Below are 19,485 nucleotides of genomic sequence, written 5' to 3'. Positions count from 1 at the left end.
GTGTAGCGTGCTACCTATTTCTCTCAAAAAAAAAAAGAGAGAAAAAAACACTCCCCCTCACGGCTGGGCTCAAGACTTTTTGCAAGGCCCATGACGTGGACTTGAATTAAATGGGAGGAAATTAATTATGCTAGGAGCCTGGCGTGACTCGAACTCAGGACTTCCTGCGAGACAACTGCTGTACTCTAAAAGCTTAAGCTGTTAGAGAACGATGTTTAAATATTTTTATAGTTAACAGATACCAACCAATTATACCAGATAGTAATGATGGATACCAATTGTTCAGCATAACTTTATTCCAGTTATTTTATCACCATGCATATTTTTTGAATTTGAATTTTGAATTTATAATTGGATTTGAATTCGAGTTTGGATTCGAATTTCGAAAAAGTCACACTCGATCCGACCCGTTGACATCCCTACGGGCAGCAACCTATTGGGTGGGACAAAGACTATAGTGCCACAACATAGAACGAGTCTCTCTCCAGATGATTTGTGGTAATGGGGAGGCTTTCAAAATCCCTTCCCCTATGGGATCCTATAATATAGTTATTGAGCTGTTAATAATAATGACAAACAAGTTGCTAGAGAGGACCCTTTCAAACCAATCAAAGTGCTCACATGTTTCCTCTTATCCCCTTTCATTTTCACCTTATTTTACTCTTGATATTTTAGGTCCAATTATTGCAGATCCCAAAAATCTCACCTTAATAATAATAATTATTATTATTATTATTGGACTAAGTTAATGATTGTTATCTCAAGCTCTAAATTAGAAATTTTACTTTTATACTTAAAAAATCTTATTTTGTTATTTAACTATAATTAAAGATTGAGGAGGAAATATTAAAAATGGAAAGATAGTTACTGTAAAATAATTAAAAGGCACATTAAGTTAGTTACCAAATTTGGTAGTTTAATTTAATTTAAAATCATATAAAAAAACTTGGAAATAATAAGCTGGGGTGGTTGATATTTGCAAGAGTAACTATCACCACACACACACACACACACACACACACACACACTCTCTCTCTCTCTCTCTCTCCCTCTTTCCTTCTCTTTCTCTCTCTTCTTACAACATTACCGACACTCACAATTATACTCAAATGGGGTCTCTCCCCATCCCCTCTCTTTATTATGATTATTATTATTATTATTATCATTTATTATTTTTCATTTTATTATTATTATTATTATTATTGCTACCCCTTCATTAATTCCTCTTGTGGGAAACGCCCCAAAAAAGCCTCCTTCGCACACATTAATGCTCACTGGTTCGCATTTACTTATTTCCAAAACCCCTCCTTTCCCTTTCCCCAACCGTTTCTTTCTTTCTTAATTTTGTAAAAAAATCCTTTTTTTTTTCCTCTTTTTTAATTTGTTTTACAGGGATTTTTGGGTTTTTTTTTGGGGGGTGGGTGGTGGGAGATTTGGGTGATATAGAGAGGGATTAAAGATGGGTTTTTTTAGCACTTTATTGGGTTTCTTTGGATTCGGCATTGGGGTTTCTCTGGGGATTGTTGTGGGTTATTACCTCTTCATCTACTTCCAACCCACTGATGTAAAGGTAACATTTTTCCCATTTTTCTTGGCTAATATCTTGTTCTGTTTGATTCTGAAATTAAAAGAAATTTTGGTTTCTGTTCTTGTTTTTTTTAAAAAAAAAATTTGGTTTTTGCCCCTTTTTTTGGTTAATTGTGGTTTTGTAATGCCAAATGCAAGAGAATATAATGATAACTTTTCCTTCTGATATGTAATGTTTAAGTAAAATTTATCTTTCAAGCAGATCACAATTGTTCATAAATTTGTTGTTATGTCGCAAAATAATTTGCGTAATTGGATGCAGTGATCGCGATTAAGTGATATATTTGTTTAAATGATGCAAAAGTTTATGTTGTTGTTCAATGAAGCACAATTCTCTTCACAAACTAATATTACATAGTTCACAAAGAAAAAGGTTATTGATCAAATTGTTTAAAAATTTGTTGTAACTTTTAAAAATCAATAACTGTTTCTTCAGTTGGAGAATTTTGCACACAAATTTCACGACCAGCCTGTTTAATTTTTCTTATATCTAACAGAAAGTATCTAACTAATCTTTCGCTTTGTTGAGTAAGACACAGTTTGATGTATTTTTAAGCAATACTATGAGTGCCTATTAAATTGTTATAAACACTTCTTTGGTCTCTACTTGTAGCCTGATAGATTATTGCGAAAATAAGAAAGATGTAATAATAACCCTTTTTAAAGCCATATAGTTTTTTTTTTTTTTTTTTTTTTTTTTTTTTCTTTAAAAGCCATGTAGAGAAAAATAATAGACACTTTTGATAACCATTGCTTGCAGATATACTTTGCTCTTCTGTTAGAGTTACAGCGTATTAGGTTTGATAATATTAAGAAAACTTTGTGACAAAACAAGGCAAAATACATCTCGACCTAGACCTCACCATTAGCATAGTTTGGGAAATAGTTTGGGATGCTTGTCTAAATTGTAACCATTTAGTCTTATAATAAGCAAGAGGAAATAAGAATCAATTGTTGATTAATGGACGAGCACATTGAAAAAGAAAAGCCTGCTTAATGTGATTACTGTGCTTGTCACAGATTTTGATTTGCTTATAAGTTGCGCATTATGTTGTAGACAGTGAATTCAATGGTTAATATGTGCTGTTCTTCATAATATGTGCGTGATTTCATCCATCGCATGATATCCTGGCTAATTACTTGACTTGATTAGTTGAGTTAACAACATTTTTGTAACAGTTCTTGAAGTATTTTTGGTAGATTGTATGATTCTTACGAACCTTTTGTATTTATAATGATTTGACAGGATCCCGTTGTTAGGCCACTTGTTGAACTAGATGAGAAATCTTTGCAGCGTATGCTTCCTGAAATACCTTATTGGGTGAAAAATCCGGACGTTGATAGAGTACGTATATGCTTATTGCTCAAGAAGTCGAGCAATATTGCATTATCGTGGTAAATTGAGTAACTATTCTTGTGATTCGTGCAACTAACTCCATGCTCACTTTTACTGAAGATTGACTGGCTGAACAAGTTTATTGAACAGATGTGGCCTTATCTTGATAAGGTCCGTATGTGGAAAACTTTAGTGTGTTTTTACATAAATTTTGCAAGTGAATATAAATCCTTTTTTTCTTTTTTGTTCCACTACTTATCCATGCACTTTTGCAGGCAATCTGCAGAACTGCAAAGGAAATTGCTAAGCCGATTATTGCTGAGAACACTGTGAAATACAAAATTGAATCAGTTGAATTTGAGACCTTAACATTAGGTTCTTTGCCACCAACATTTCAAGGTTAGTTTTAACATTGCATATTTCAACTATATTGTTGTCAATAAAATTGTGTGCAAAATGGACTCTTCTCGTGCTGAAATATTGTTGTTCCATAGAAAAATATTAAATTCACTCTCTTATGGAGACACCAGAACGTATTAAGTGCATGATTTTGTTGGTTGTTCTCTGCTTTGCATGTTGCATTTTATTTTGGAGCTTATGATTTATGGTTTAATCGTCATTAGCTTTAGCAGGATTTGATTTTTCATCTTTTTTTTTTTTTTGGCCAGGAATGAAGGTTTACATCACAGAGGAGAAGGAGCTTATCATGGAACCGTCGATCAAATGGGCGGGAAATCCTAACATAACTGTTGCTGTCAAGGCATTTGGGTTGAAAGCAACAGCACAGGTTTGACTTTTCATGAATTACATGAGTCATGAAGAATGAGTCGCCAAATAGCCTTTCAAAAATTTTAAAATGTAAGTTGGAGTTGATATTGTTTCAAATTGATGATTTTTAGGTGGTAGATTTGCAAGTCTTTGCTGTACCGCGCATTACATTGAAGCCGTTGGTTCCTAGCTTTCCTTGTTTTGCTAATATCTTTGTATCTCTCATGGAAAAGGTAAGTATAAATGAGGAAAACTCATTTCTTCTACTCCCGACTAAAGTGCTTTGTTAGCATTTTAATCTGCGGCAATTGGCTTTGCTTCTGCAGCCGCATGTTGACTTTGGTCTAAAACTTCTGGGAGCAGATGTCATGTCGATTCCTGGACTCTACAGATTTGTTCAGGTTCTCTTTTCATTTTCCTCAGTCGAATTTATTTATTTATTTATTTATTTGCATGGACTTTGGGATGATCCTGTGAGAATACAAAGTAGAAAACATACAAATTCCTTAATATTCTAGTGAAAGCTTGTCATTATTTACTCGTGCAATTGGAAAACTGATTTCAATTGACCTGATAGTACCTTTGTTAATTGAACTTCGTCAGAGTCCTGACGCATCAGAAAAATGAGATTCAAATTGTGGATCAGGTAATCCACATTTAGAACAGGAAACAGAGATGTGCGCACCTATTACTGCCTAGTATATATTTTTAGCAAATTAGTAGTTAACACTACTTGAAGAATATACTTTGCTCGCAACTTGTTATACAACTGAAATAAAGATGTTTTCTTCGCATTTCTTCTGCAATTTTGCATGATACAGCTTCTTGCAACTAACAATTGAGATTGTGCACTCCTTTGAGAAGTCTATAAGGATCATTAGATTATAATCGTTAAAGTAGATGGAAACAACTGACAAACATTTATTTAGGATTTAAAATCCTATGGATGAAATTGCTTTTCAGAATTGGTAGTTTCTATTATTCACTTTGTTTTGGTCGAAATTAGCTGTTGGAAACACTGCTGCAGATTCACGGTGCTTTTCGCCAATGATGGCATCTTGTAAACCATATGCAAATTCTTTGGATTTTTTATTAGTCAGCGATGTATCTCCTATAAGACAAAGATGTGCACACCTATTACTCTCTTAGAAAATTATATTTGCCTTATGCTGTAGCGCTCTCTCTCTCTCTCTCTCTCTCTCTCTCTCTCTCTCTAATATGTGTGTTTTTTTTTCAGGAGACTATCAAGAAACAGGTAGCAAATATGTATCTCTGGCCTAAGGTCCTAGAAGTGCCAATTATGGATCCAACAAAGTAATGTCATGTTCTCTCTCTCTCTCTTTTCGTTTTTTCTTTCTTGTTTTTTTGGAAACATCATTACATTGAGTGTAGCAATTGATCACACAATATACTGCATGGAACTTCTAGAGCCCTGAAGAAGCCCGTGGGTATTCTACATGTCAATGTTGTCCGAGGATGTAAGCTGAAAAAGAAAGATCTTATGGGTAAAGCTGATCCGTATGTCAAATTGAAGCTAACCGATGATAAGCTTCCGTCAAAGAAGACGACTGTAAAGCGCAACAATCTTAATCCCGAGTGGAACGAAGAGTTCAAGTTGGTAGTGAAAGACCCGGAATCTCAAGTTGTGGAATTCGATGTTTTTGACTGGGAACAGGTTATACGGACTTTCTCATCTCAACCCGATTATGTACATAAACATTTTCATTTGGTTCTCGTACAATTTCATATAAACATGCGTTCTTAACCGCAGGTTGGGAAGCATGATAAAATGGGCATGAATGTTGTTCCATTAAAAGATCTAACTCCTGATGAGACGAGATCTTTTACGCTCGACTTGCTCAAAACTCTGGATCCTAATGATCCACAGAATGACAAGTCGCGCGGACAATTAGTCGTAGAACTCACATTCAAGCCGTTCAAGGAAGGTGATAGCGAAATTGATACTAGTGATGGTACTGACGTAATCGAAAAGGCTCCTGAGGGTACACCAGCTGGTGGTGGTTTGCTTGTAGTTGCTGTTCATGAAGCTCAAGATCTCGAAGGAAAGCATCATACGAATCCGTATGTGAGAATCCTTTTCAGAGGAGAGGAGAGAAAGACTAAGGTATGTATCGTCGTCATTCCTATACGTACCAAACCTGTGTATTGCGATTATATCTACTAAATTACATGACTTCTTTACTCTAATCGATGCAGTGCATTAAGAAAAACAGAGATCCACGTTGGGAAGAGGAGTTCCAGTTCATGTGCGAAGAGCCACCTACTAATGATAAGATGCATGTGGAAGTCCTTAGCAGGCCACCTAGTATCGGCATACACTCGAAGGTACCTACAAAATCTTTCTTTTATTTTCTATACCATTTTTAATGGGCATTTTCACATTTCGATATAAAATGTCTTAATATGTGTATACAAGATCTTTCAAAGGCTGCTGATATCTTTTTCCAGTGTAGTTACTGTTAACTTCTCAGCATGGTCTGTATGAGAAAATCAATGAGGATAGATGTGCTACCTTAGTCTTAAATTCCGTACAACTCGACTTTCCTTTTCATACCTTGAACAAAATGTTTCTCGACCACTAATTAACTCATCATACACTTTACTAAGCGATCATTATAGTATAATACCCTGACACTAATTTGAACTCGAGCTTCCCCGGTAAATGCAATACCTCAACACTAATCTGAGTGTACTTTTTTGGCCTGTTGAAGGAAACTCTGGGTTATGTAGTCATCAGCCTCGCAGACGTCGTCAGCAACAAGCGAATCAACGAGAAATACCATCTGATCGACTCCAAAAACGGGCGGATTCAAATCGAGTTGCAGTGGAGAACCTCTTAAGTGAGTAGTACTAGATGAACAACTCAAGCTTCTTTCCTCTTTAATAAAATGAATAGTTTTCTTGCTGTTTTCTCGCTTGTCATGCACTGCCTCTGCAATAATTTGTAAGTTGTATTCTTATGTATATCTGACTAGAAGGTTTCTTTCTCTCTCCAATCATTTTTTTGTGCTCTTGTTCTCAGCATTATAATGCATGTATGGAAGGATCTTTTGACTAGTGCTCTTAATTTCACTTGGTTGTCATAAATTGCAGAGTATTAATTTTCAACCAGCTTGTAGTGATGCCCCATCTAAAATTAATGTGCAGATATAATGGTTTTTGGGAAGTTTATTTTTGCAACAGCAATACAAACTATAGTAGTAGCAATATGACATCACTTTTGCTTCTGATTTTTGCTGCAGTAATTTTTATTACAGATTTGGAAATAGACAAATTTAAAGCTATTGCTGCATCACAAAAAAGTGGAAGTGGGATTTCTGAGGCCCAAGTCAGGAAGCTGCAATTGATGCTTGATTCTATTGTAGCAAGAAGCCTAGAAGTGATTTTAATATAGGGAAAACTTCAAAAACCCCCTTGTGGTCTCATTTTTTCTCACTTTAATACCCTGTGGTTTAAAGTGTATCAAGTTAGTACCCTGTGGTTTCGCACGTTCTCACTTTAGTACCTTATGGTTTAAACTGTATCCAAGTTAGTACCCTGTGGTTTCGCACTTTCTCACTTTAGTATCCTGGGGTTTAATATTTCACTCAGAGAAAAATAAAACCATAGGGTACTAACTTGATACAAAAATAAAATCACAGAGTACTAACTTGATACACTTGAAATCTCAGGGTACTAAAGTGAGAAAGTGCGAAACCACATGGTACTAACTTGATACACTTTAAACCATAGGGTACTAAAATGAAAACGTGCGAAACCATAGGGGGGTTTTTGAAGTTTTCCCTTTAATATATGGCTTCTTCTAGTATTCCTAAAGTATGGCTAATTAAAGTGTGAAAAAGAATCAATGTATAATCATAGGTGACACAATATTATTAACTCTAGAATACTTCCAGAAGTGAACATGACCATTAACTTTCATGTAGTTTTTGGACGTGAAACATTCGAATGGTATCGTTAAATATAATTTAGGCTATTTGAACATTTTAGAAATCAAATTTTTTTAATTTTTTGACAGTATTTATCTAGTAAACAGATGATCTCAAATCTACTTTATATTGGTCATTAAAATTAAAAATTATTAATTTTGAGACTATATGAATCATAGACAAATGATGGCCAACTTATATATGTGGTAGTTACCCACCACTAATAAACAAGTGACTCTTCTGAGACAATGGCCCCATCTATCTCTGTACCAACCAGTTAGCAAATACTCAGTTTAATTACCATCTATGTATATAGTATTGTATTAAGCAAGGCCAGCAAGTAACATGTAGCAAGTTTAACATGGTACCTGTTATAAATGAATCAGGTATCATTTACATTTATAATGCTAAAAGGTACTCTTATACTTGAAACATCAAATTCTAAAATTGAATTCAGTTTGGTACTTAGATACTATTAAATATATATTTAGGAACTGTTTGGTTGTATGCGAGTTGTAATGCATATCTAGATCTGATGTTTGATTTGATGCATTTGAATTCAGCTATTGTAGTTGGAACGGCATGAGAAGGTAAACTGCAGTAAATAGAACTGCATCTAAAATGACCGCAGTTCCAAATATAGTAGTTGAAGAGAGTAATTTTAAACAAAAGATAAACATACCTTCCTAATCATTTCTTAAACAGAAAATATTTTTTTTCCATGTTGGAGACAATCTTACCATCATATATATATATATATATATATATATATATATATATATATATATATAGAGAGAGAGAGAGAGAGAGAGAGAGAGAGAGAGAGAGAAGGGAGAGAGAAAGAGTAGAGCTACTATGCTATCGGAAGCATAAAGAATATGATGTCTTTGACTTTTTGGCCCTTAGATCAATCCCTTTGATCATTTCTAACTTTTTGATTAATACTATTACTCTGTGGAGACTACTCAATCTTATGAGTACTACTCAATCCTAAGATAGACCGCAATCATTCCAACCATACAATTCTTGATCCAAGAGTCAAAAAATCGAAAGTATCAAATCCTCTATACTTCTGATAGCACAGTGTGTGTGTGTGTATATATATATATATATATATATATATATATATCAAGTGGTAAAATTTTAAAAATACACTTTTCAACTATATACAACAAAAAAAGTATTTATACTTGCAGCATTTCCTACTACACCTAACCAAACAAGATGCATGCAGTCATAATTGCTACATTTTCAACTCCATGTATCCTCCAACTAATATTGTATTTTCAAATGCATATGACCAAACCGTCTCTTTGAGTATTTAAAATTTTAAGAATATAATTTTATGATGTTGTAGAAATAATTTCTCAATGTTTATGGGTGGTCTTTTCTTAATTTACTAATGAAAAATTTATTTTAGATAGGATTGAAAATATAGATAAGATGATAATTAAAGTGCGGCGTGTGTGGTGCGCGGGCCAACATGGTGGACCAGACGTAGGCAATGATCCTGTTTACCATCTATTGTTGTGTGGGGCTACCACCTACTAGAGAGGTGTTTGGTAGGGATTTAAAAAAAAAAAAAAAAAAAAAAAAAAACTTTGCAAGATAGAGATTGTGAGTAGTGAGTTGTTTGGTAGATCCTATTTGTGGTAGGGAATACCCTGCCTCCTCTATGTAACTACAAAACTTTTTTTGTAGAAAATTTTTTCTGCAACAAATATTTCACGTCAAAGTAATATCATCATCATCTGACAATTTTAACTTAAAAACTATTAATGTTATTTACGATTTAATTTTCACAATAATAATTAATATATTAATTTTTATATTAAAAATATCTGTTACAGAAAAAACTTTTTCGTTCATTGTGACCCAACTTCATAGCTACTAACTTGCTCCACAAGGAGATATTATTGGAGTGGAAGGTGTAAGTGGTGAACCCAACCTCACTACACCTCAACCACAACTTTTTCTCTACCCACCTCTCCTTGCCCCACTCATGGTGATCATCCTATATATAGCTTCTAGAAGCTCTCCTCCCCACATTAAACATTTAAGGGTAAAATTCAAAGACCACTCCCGTGGTTTCGTACTTTTTCCACTTTAGTATCATGTGGTTTAAAATATATTAAATTAGTGTAATGTGGTTTTATTTTTATCTTTTTGTCAGCTTTTGCGTTAATATTTTATTAAATTATATACAAAAAATTTCAAATACCTCACCTAGATTTATCGAATATTCACTTTATTGTTCTTTAGTTTTAACTTTGTCACTAATTTAATCAAAAAAATGATTAGAATCAATAACAAAAAGATAAAAATAAAGCCATAGGACACTAAACTGATACATTTTAAACCACAGAATACTAAAGTGAGAAAGTGTGAAATCATAGGGGTGGTATTTGAAGTTTTCCCAACATTTAAACAACACCATAGATCTTCTTGAGCACGTGTGGATTGAAACGTGCAAGTATTAATATTGTTTTGCCAACAATTAGAAGAGTATCTCCTTTGTAACAAATATATACCATACGAAATATGTTACTATATTTATATAAGATTTGGTTGGTATTGAGCACCATTTAATCTAATTCGGCGAAAAAGAATTGCGACAAAAGAATGTACAAATGTTCTTTTTTTCGTTTTTCCGATAGATGTATAAAAATTGAATCTTAATGGGTCATCTATTGCGCGCGATATATGCAATATAATGTTAGTTACAAAAATAAACAGTGCATTTATTTTATCATATTTTTTTACCATTTTTAATGCAATTTGCTTATAAATCCAAACATATAGAGTCATAGTGGCAATTTAGCTTGTAAGTAACATCATATCAAACGATTTTGGTTAATTATTTTTAATGAAAAGGATGAATATTGAGTTCTTAGGACATATATTTGCCCATTCTTAAATGATGTGTGACCTATTCTAGGAAGGGGCCTATTTGACCTAAACAACAAGTTAAATAGTACTATATGTTTCAAAAGTTCCAAATTAAAACATTTTGGTATTTTGTAATGAGTCCTATTTGTGCTACTCACCATAGTAAAAAAAAATTTACTTTTCTTTTTTTGGCCAAAACATTATATTAAAAGGATTACAGCTGAAAACAAAAGCAGAAGTGGCGCCTAACGTACCCATAACATGGATGGTATTAGATATTTCCTTGAAGGTTAGGAATAAGTCTATTACATGTAGGGTTTGTTGTATAATCTCAATCATAGTGATCCATTGTTTGGCACCTACCTAAGAGGAAAATGGACCCACAATGTGGAAATGTTACATTAGTGTGATAGGTACTCATACTTAGATATTTGGTTTGCATGTGGGCTCCTATTGCTCAAGATGTGCTAATCCATCAAAAGCTTTTACCTCCTCCAACTAACCTAAAGAAAACACACTTTTTTGAGTAAGTTAGGGCCCGTTTGGTATTAAAGTCCAATCTAATATTAGTAGCCAAAACGGAGTCGAGGCGAAAGTATGTAAAGATATACTCCTCTATTTTTCGGCGAGTCTATAGAAAATATATTATATTTGGCTAATTGCGAGATGTGAAACATGATATTACGAATATAAACAAACATAATATTTTTCATCAAACTTTCTCACAACATATGACGTATTCTCTCCGCAAACCCCCAGCAGTACCTTATTGATAGTAAAGTAGGTCGAGTATTATGTGTATGGCCAATTTTTGCCAACATAAAAAGCCAACCTAATTAGAGCTATTCATGGTGATGCTCTTCATAAGAACTTTTTGTAGTCACTCTAATCCTACTTTTTGACTGTGGAACCTTGAAAGGCTGGAGAGAAATAAAATTAGGGTAAAATGTACTGGTAGTTTTCAAATCTCATTAGGAGTTTTACTTTGGTCCTTGAACTTTTAATTTGAATATCTAATGTTCCAAACTTTTAATCTAGATATATGTTTGGCTCTCTCTCTCTCTCTCTCTCAAATGTGAGAAAGTCTGATTTGGCATACTTACACCACATCATCAATAACAAATTAATTATATCTCTTCTTTTCAAAAAAAAATACAACAGAAATATATTTTATAGTCATGATGTGACAGATAACTTCAAAAAAGAGTCATTTGATTGATTAAGGACACTATGTCACTAATATAACTGGTACATTCTAGAATTTTTCCTCAAATATAATGCATAAAGATGGAAACCGTTGATTTTGATTTGAATGTATAGTGAAAGAAAAGTTTTAGCAAAGTTCAAAAGATTTGGATTGCTCTACAATGTTAAACAAAAAAAAGAAAAAAAGAAAAAAAGAAAAAAAGAAGCTCATTTTGACGGTAAAAGCCTCGTTTGGTATCATGATTGTTTTTTATTTTTTAAAATAAATTTTTTTATGAACAGACCTAGAAGTGAAAAGTGAATATTGCTAACAATTCTTTCATCCAAATTAATTTCTTGACAATAAAAAAATTAAAATTTGAAAATAACTTTTTTTTTTGTTTCCAAAATTTTTTAAACAAGTTTTCATCTACCACTTAATCGGATGCGTTATAAACTAACCAATTATAACAACTAATTTTTTTTTTCTTCTAACACATTTATATAAAATTGGTATTTAAAAAAATAGAAAAAAAGTTTGAGATTTTTCAATAATAATTTTGAGATAATTTTATTCCTAATGTAAATGATGCTGCAAATCTTAATTAAACTTGCTTGTTAAGTACTTGTAATAATTTAGATAATGTTTAATAATGCACCGTAAATGCATCAATTGATAAAATTTATCTAATTAACATCACAATCAGAATATTTAATTAATTAAATGCCTCCAACTTGCATCAAGATGTGCCATTTATGTTAAAAAATATGAAAAAGGCAATAAACATGGCCATTATGAATGGTCATTAACTAAATAAAAAGGATTAATTAGCAAGTAAAGTGGATAAGATACATATATAATTAATTAAGGACCATGTCAAGTGTCAACTCATATATACTTTTAAGACCCTAACTTAATTTTCATTTTATTCCTGTTTGAGCTCACGCATAATAATTAATCTTTTGTTGTTTTCTTCTTTTATATACTGCTTAACTAAGCAATATCATGTGCTTTTGATGGTGATGGCCTTTTTTGTTTTTATTCTTTTGTTTTGTTTTGGTTTTTTTAATTTTTTTTTTTAATTTTGTTAATCAATAATTATGAACATTTCAATGTTGCATCTTTCTTGATAAAATTTTTGTGCGGGTGGTCCCTATACTATCCAAATTTCTAGGTTGGTCCTATTTCTCATGGCTTAAAAATTTTAGTTAATTTCTTATCATATGTTCAGAAAAATTTGACTTAGTCTTGTGAAATAATATTTTAACCTTACTTGAAATGCATTGAACTAATTAAGCTTCTCATTTTATGTACAAATGAATGATTAGATTTTTTTTTTTTCATTTTTTTGACGATTAGAGACTAAAATACAACATTTATAGAGTTTTAAGGACTATAATATTTGAAGGAAAAATATATTAGACCAAATTGCAATATTGAGAAAGGAAAGGGACTAATATATTTTGCCCTTATATAAGTAATGAAAAATACTCTTTTAGTCACCGACTTGTATCTAGAAGACCCAAAATAGCCAAAAAAATGCCTGCACCAGATGCACCACATCATCCCATGCACTGCACTATCCCACTCGATCCATTCTATATATGGGTGTACATTACAACAAAAATGGTGTATAGCAATACTTTTAAATATTAGCATAGATTAAAAAAAAAAGTGTTGCCAGCTTAATTATTTACATATTTTAAAAGTGTCGCTATATGTAGGGTCGCCTTGATGTTTGGCATCTACTCTTCCAGCGACCTGTGGGCTATGCCGGAGGGACAAGTGGCGATCGCAACCTTCTACGGTTTCTGTGAGATCCTCGCGACCGAACTCCAGCTGTCGGAACCTAATCTCGTTGGTTGCGACGAAGGAGGAGGAAGGTAGATGATGATCAATTTTTTTTTTTTTTCTTTTCTATTTGTAATCGGGCCGAGTAACTCGGTGGGGTTGATTGAGTAAAGAAACTTTTTGTTTTTGATTGGATTGAACTTTATATTTAAATATTAGTAGATTTTTTTAAAAAATTTTGACATAAATAAAATACTTACATAAAAATATTCTAAAAATATATCCCTATAATCTAATTATGTTATAGTGGCAGTTTACTTAAAATCTCGTGTGCAAAAATTCTTATGCTTCTTTTATTATGTTCCGTACTTTAATCCTTGCCATCCGAAGAGTGCAAGTGTTTTGTCGGCTTTAAGAAAAATTTACTCAATCAAAAATCCGAAATCCAAACCGGAACCAAAAAGCTAAATATGAAACAATTATTTTTCTTTACCATATTTCAAAATATATTACATTAAATCTAATTTTTTAAATACATAATCAAATGTAATATTAATTATTAATATATATTATATAATGTAAAATCAATTCGAATTTAAGTCTGATTTGGATCCGAGTCAGGTAGAGACAAAATTTAATTATATTCAAGTTCAAATCCGTCGGATTTTTGTTTTATATACCCGTATCCAAAACTATACCCGTTTAGTATCGGATAAATTCGCTTAACTCCAATTCGGATTTAAATAAAATTTCAGATACTTGTACCCATTGACATTCCTGTTGGATCGTTGGCACTGACCATTAATCTCAAAAGCTCGAGCTATTAGAAATAAGCAATCAATTCACTTAAAGTGTACAAATACAGCGTCCACAGGTTTCGATTGTGACTCGGTCCAACCAGTCTCACGCCACTTCGAACATGACTCGGTCCAACCCAGTCGCACGTCATTTCGAACGTGACTCGGCCCACTTAGCCTTCCGTCACAGGGCAGGATGCTGACCCATTTAAGCCAATAATTCCTAGCTAGTTAATTGCTATGCGCTTAAGATACTTGTGCACAGGGTACATGCAATATTAGTTTCTCCAAATGCACCAAACCCTACTCCCCTCTTTCTCTCACAAGTCAAATAACTATATAAGACCAACCCCAAGTGCAATGCCAAGCCTTTGTTGAGACTCTTTAGGAGGAGGAGAGAACAACAACAAAAACAAAAGGAGAAAAATATTCCAAGTACCAAACTAGTACCAAACTAGTACCATCCATATCATCATCTTCATCATCATCATCATCATCCATGGGGAGGTCTCCTTGTTGTGAGAAGGCCCACACAAACAAGGGTGCATGGACCAAGGAGGAGGACGACCGCCTCGTCGCGTACATCCGCGAGCACGGCGAGGGGTGCTGGCGGTCGCTGCCGAAGGCGGCCGGCCTCCTCCGCTGCGGCAAGAGCTGCCGCCTCCGCTGGATCAACTACCTCCGCCCCGACCTCAAGCGCGGCAACTTCTCCCACGACGAGGACGAGCTCATCGTCAAGCTCCACAGCCTCCTGGGCAACAAGTAATAAACACCGCACATTCATTTTTACGTAACTAGCTCGCTCTGATATCATGTTAAGAATGACAGTTCTTACAAACTGCCACATAAATGTATATATAGATGGTCAGTTATAGCCAGGAGTTTGCCGGGGAGGACGGATAACGAAATTAAGAACCACTGGAACACGCACATCAGACGAAAGCTGTTGAGCCGCGGGATCGACCCTGCGACGCACCACCCGATCCAGGCGCCGCCCTCGGATTTCGCCGCTTCTTTTGTTAAAGAAGAGGTGAAGCATCAAAAGGAAGGGGTTCTTCGACAGGACGAGGAGACATCGGCGACGGCGCCCTGCGAGCATTATCGGTGTCCAGATCTCAACCTGGAGTTGTGCATGAGCCCTCCTCCCTTCCATCAACAATTACCTGTGAATAATGGAGTGTTGGATTATAGAGCAATTGAGATGAAATGATTTAGAGTTAGCGTTGTTGGTTTCTTAATATACTACTGATGTGTCATGTGCAGATTGATTTATACAATATAAACGGGCACATCGACAACTACATAAGTAATGGAAGTTATAGTCTAAACAAGCTTTTCATATTATTTTTTAGGCTAAATTATAAAAAATTTTCTGTCAAAATTTGATTTTTCACTTTTCTCCCACTTACTCTGTCCCCTTATAAAATAAAAATCTATATTTAAAAACCTACACTTTACCCCTTTATAAAATAAAAAATGTTCATTTTACCTCCTGTCGTTAATGATTCGTTAGGGTTCCATTTATAAAATATTATTATATATATTTTTATGCCAAAAATATCCTCAGTCTTCTCTCCTGTTGCCAAAAATGATGAGAAGTAAAATGATCATTTTATCATCACAGTTTACACCGTACTCCTCATGACCAATTTTTATTTTATAAGGGGGCAAAGTATAGGTTTTTAAATGATAGGAATGAAAAGTGAAAAATTAAATTTTGACGGGAAGATTTTATGTAATTTAGTCTATTTTTTATTTTTCTATTGGACCATTGTTGGAATTGATGGAACAATGAATTTTTGTTGCATTGATCATATTCTTAATGTCAAGAATGAGTAAGGAAAGTTCTCTCTCCCTCTCTCAAAAAAAAGAATTAGGAAGGAGATCTTGGTTTTGTAAGTGAACAAAAGTATTGAAATAGAGGTAACAAGGTTTTTTTATATTTTTTTGAGTAGAAATACATATCAAATTGGGGTTGTGGATTGGAGGAGAGAGGAGAATTGAGATTATTGTGAGTTGTGCTCATATTAGAAGAGCTCTTACCAATAAAATTTTCATTTAGATGAGATCTAGTTATAAATTAATTAAAATCCATTTTGTAATTCTTTCATCACCATTAAAAAAAAAAAAAATCCCTTAAACAAAAGAACTAAGAGAGAGAGAAAAAAAAAACAACAATTACAACAACAACAACAACAACAACAACAACAACACTCCAAGACTAAGTTTGGCATTGTATCCTCTCATAAGTCATATCTAATTAGATCATACGAGTTCATATAATTAAGGTACATACAAATTACATTTAAGGTGCCATTAATGGGTGACACACTTTCTTTTTGAATGGGTATATATATATATATATATATATATATACACTTCTTTTCTTGTTACGACATATGCAATTAAATAGTTTTATTTTTTTAAGTCAATTGTGAAGTATATAGAATTAAATAAGCAACAATTTGAGCAAACATTAGGATGATAATTACATTGCAAATAAACCATTGCATCCTATATTAAACACATGATTGAACATAAACCATAAGGAATTTATAGTTAATTTCCATATCGCGCCCTCGAATTTATTTCTCTCTCTCTCTCAAGAGAGAGAGAGAGAGAGAGAGAGTTGAACTGAAATACTTTTAAAAGTACTAACCTCTTGATTCTTACACATCTTTTTTTTTAATGATGGAGCCTCCAAACAGTTGATCGCTACACATTAGTAATAATGTATATTAGAGCATGATACTTAATTATTTTCGGGGGCATTTTATCATTTCTTATCTTGACATGATCAGTCATTTAAAAATTAAAATTACCCAAATAACATTCAAGCGAGAGAAAGATTTATCTAATGGAAAATTTACTTAATTAATTAGCTGTCCATTTGTTGAAACAAATTTCTTCTGTAACAAAAGAATTAGAACTCCAAATAAGTCTAGATCAAAGTCCTTACAAGAACAGTTCCATATAGGGAAAGGTTTTATTTAGAATTAACTTGAGAATAACTGATAAAAAGTTTGGTCCAAACTTAAATAAAATCTTGCAAAATATAGTCAGAACAGAGAATGAAGCTAATCCAGGACTAACTGCCACGGTATACATGTTTTTATTGATACATAGAGGATTACAAAAAAAATTTGCGAGGAATTTTTTCGGTGGTAAGGCATTAAAATTCAGAGTTCCAATCGAATATGGTAACATTGAAGAACATTTTTACCGCCAAATCACTAGTAGTTTGGTGGTGAGTTGTTTATTAACTTATTCGTAAGGTCAGAGTTTCGAGACTATTGTATATTTGTAAATGTGGTGCCTAGGGCCTTTGTGACCGCTATTGTGATTTCGCTCGTTAAGGCCTTGGGCTTCGCAAGCCGAAAAGCCCATTTTTGGCGAACTCAACTCTTTGTTGATGTGAGTAAATTGTTTATTGATACTTGCCGTAAAATGTTCCTCATTTTCTCTTTACCCTTTTTCTTTTTCTATTTTTCCTTTTTCCATATCAATTGATTATTTGTCAACGTAAATGGATATAAATTTATGAACTAGGTTATTACACTATTAATAACATTAGGTCATTGGTGCTATTAGATTTTTGGCTCTTAGATGAAGGGATGTACGGTTAGAATGATAGTGGTACCCTGAGTCGAGTGGGTGGTTGGTTGAATAATATGATCTAACGGGCAAAAATAGTTAAATGGATAAATCTAATTGCGGAAAACTTGGTAACATCAAGCACTTGGTACTATTTATAGAGTTTAGCTACTATGCTATCAATAGTACCAAACGCTTTGTGCTACCAAGTTTTCTGTCATTAGATTTATTCTTTTAACTATTAACATCTATTATATTATACTATTCAACCAACCATTCACTCAATCCTAAAGGATCACTATCATTCTAACCACACATCTCTTTATCTAAAGGCGGAAAACCTTATAGCACCAATGACTTGTACTACGAATAGTATAGTAATCTAGTTCTATATGAGTTATACTGTTATACTATTAATAGTAATGAAACATATAAAACAAGCTAATGGTCATCTCACTTTCTGAATCCTGACCCAGCTTTTTTATTGGCATTTAATGGTTGTATGCTGTCCTGAAGCACACACTTCATGAACCCACCAGAAGACAACCATAGTACATCAGTGTCTATGTCTGGATTACAATTCAATTGAGGGGCCCTACATCTTAATTTACTTCATAGTGCCATCATCTAAAAGGCAAAAGAAAAGGCACCATATTTTTCATATTTTCTAGGTCATATTATTTTTCTGAGTATTTTATATCGGATTGATCTTTTGGATAACATGTTGCGAGAATCAATCTAAAGTTCGCTTGCTTTTAAGGAGGTGTTGGATTCAATTCATATATCTATCATTTTACGACATAAATTTCTATCAGTGTATGTCCCTTTATGTAATTTGACATCGAGCTGTCTGGTTTGTTTTACGTGATTATCCCGATACAAATGAGCAGGATATATTAAAAATTTAAAACTACTATTCATTGACGTTTTCTATTACAAAATTTAGTTTTTGGAGGATTAGAGAGAGAGAGAGAGAGTGGTTTGATAATGAGGCAATGAATTTTGGCAGGTCTTCCTGACAGCCAAATAAATGAACAACTGACACAACCTAGATTACTACTAAAAGAATTAATTTTTTTTAGTATTATAGATAACAATAAAAAATTACATATTTCTACCCCAGTATTCTTGTCTTTTCATTGATGATTTATTTTTTATTTGATTTATATGTTGGACTCTATGTCACTAAAAACCTTCCTTGTTCTTCTGGATTTCGGTGGTTGCACTCATAACTCCGAGAAAGTCATCGACATCGACATTTGTTTCAGTACCAGAATCACAAAATCGCCCGAACTCTCACTCATAATTGTAAATGGCATTTCGACTTCGGTATGGAGGGCGAAGTCGAGTGCGCGACAGGCACAGCTTTCTCGCTCTCCGACTTTCCGCTTCCAAACAACCCTGAAGCTTATAAATGTTTCCACTACCACACTCATGTACATGCATTTAGATCTTTTACCAGTAAAAGAAAAGCGAGCCAAGAACATTCAATTCACACACAGGGTAATGTACCAACAAGATTCATGAGGGAGTAAGAAAAAGCTTGGGGGGTAGTTGGTTAGCAAGCAGGAGAGGCTGGTTAGTTGT

General features: G+C 33.5%; 2 protein-coding genes across 2 annotated transcripts; both read left to right on the top strand.

Moving 5' to 3' along the window:
• LOC109715614 (synaptotagmin-2-like) lies at positions 1,047 to 6,820 on the top strand. Its single transcript, XM_020240721.1, has 12 exons — positions 1,047 to 1,570; positions 2,834 to 2,932; positions 3,044 to 3,094; positions 3,199 to 3,322; positions 3,592 to 3,710; positions 3,823 to 3,924; positions 4,018 to 4,092; positions 4,929 to 5,005; positions 5,120 to 5,366; positions 5,463 to 5,816; positions 5,909 to 6,037; positions 6,424 to 6,820. The coding sequence occupies exons 1-12, from the start codon at positions 1,460 to 1,462 to the stop codon at positions 6,550 to 6,552; spliced, it is 1,617 nt and encodes a 538-aa protein (XP_020096310.1). The 5' UTR covers positions 1,047 to 1,459; the 3' UTR covers positions 6,553 to 6,820.
• LOC109715073 (myb-related protein Zm38-like) lies at positions 14,500 to 16,246 on the top strand. Its single transcript, XM_020239872.1, has 2 exons — positions 14,500 to 15,066; positions 15,166 to 16,246. Exons 1-2 carry the CDS (start codon positions 14,804 to 14,806, stop codon positions 15,512 to 15,514), a joined length of 612 nt encoding a protein of 203 aa, XP_020095461.1. The 5' UTR covers positions 14,500 to 14,803; the 3' UTR covers positions 15,515 to 16,246.

Source organism: Ananas comosus, linkage group 9, assembly GCF_001540865.1.
Source record: "Ananas comosus cultivar F153 linkage group 9, ASM154086v1, whole genome shotgun sequence".
NCBI lineage: Eukaryota > Viridiplantae > Streptophyta > Magnoliopsida > Poales > Bromeliaceae > Ananas > Ananas comosus.
Note: the sequence above shows the minus strand (reverse complement) of the source record. Positions and strands in the feature narration are given on the sequence as shown.

Bases quoted from the DNA above. Each gene is read 5' to 3' on its own strand.
- LOC109715073 (XM_020239872.1), top strand. From the start codon at position 14,804: ATGGGGAGGTCTCCTTGTTGTGAGAAGGCCCACACAAACAAGGGTGCA. The intron at 15,067-15,165 runs GTAATAAACACC...ATGTATATATAG, and splicing joins CACAGCCTCCTGGGCAACAA to ATGGTCAGTTATAGCCAGGA.
- LOC109715614 (XM_020240721.1), top strand. From the start codon at position 1,460: ATGGGTTTTTTTAGCACTTTATTGGGTTTCTTTGGATTCGGCATTGGG. The intron at 3,095-3,198 runs GTCCGTATGTGG...GCACTTTTGCAG, and splicing joins TGTGGCCTTATCTTGATAAG to GCAATCTGCAGAACTGCAAA. The intron at 6,038-6,423 runs GTACCTACAAAA...GGCCTGTTGAAG, and splicing joins GTATCGGCATACACTCGAAG to GAAACTCTGGGTTATGTAGT.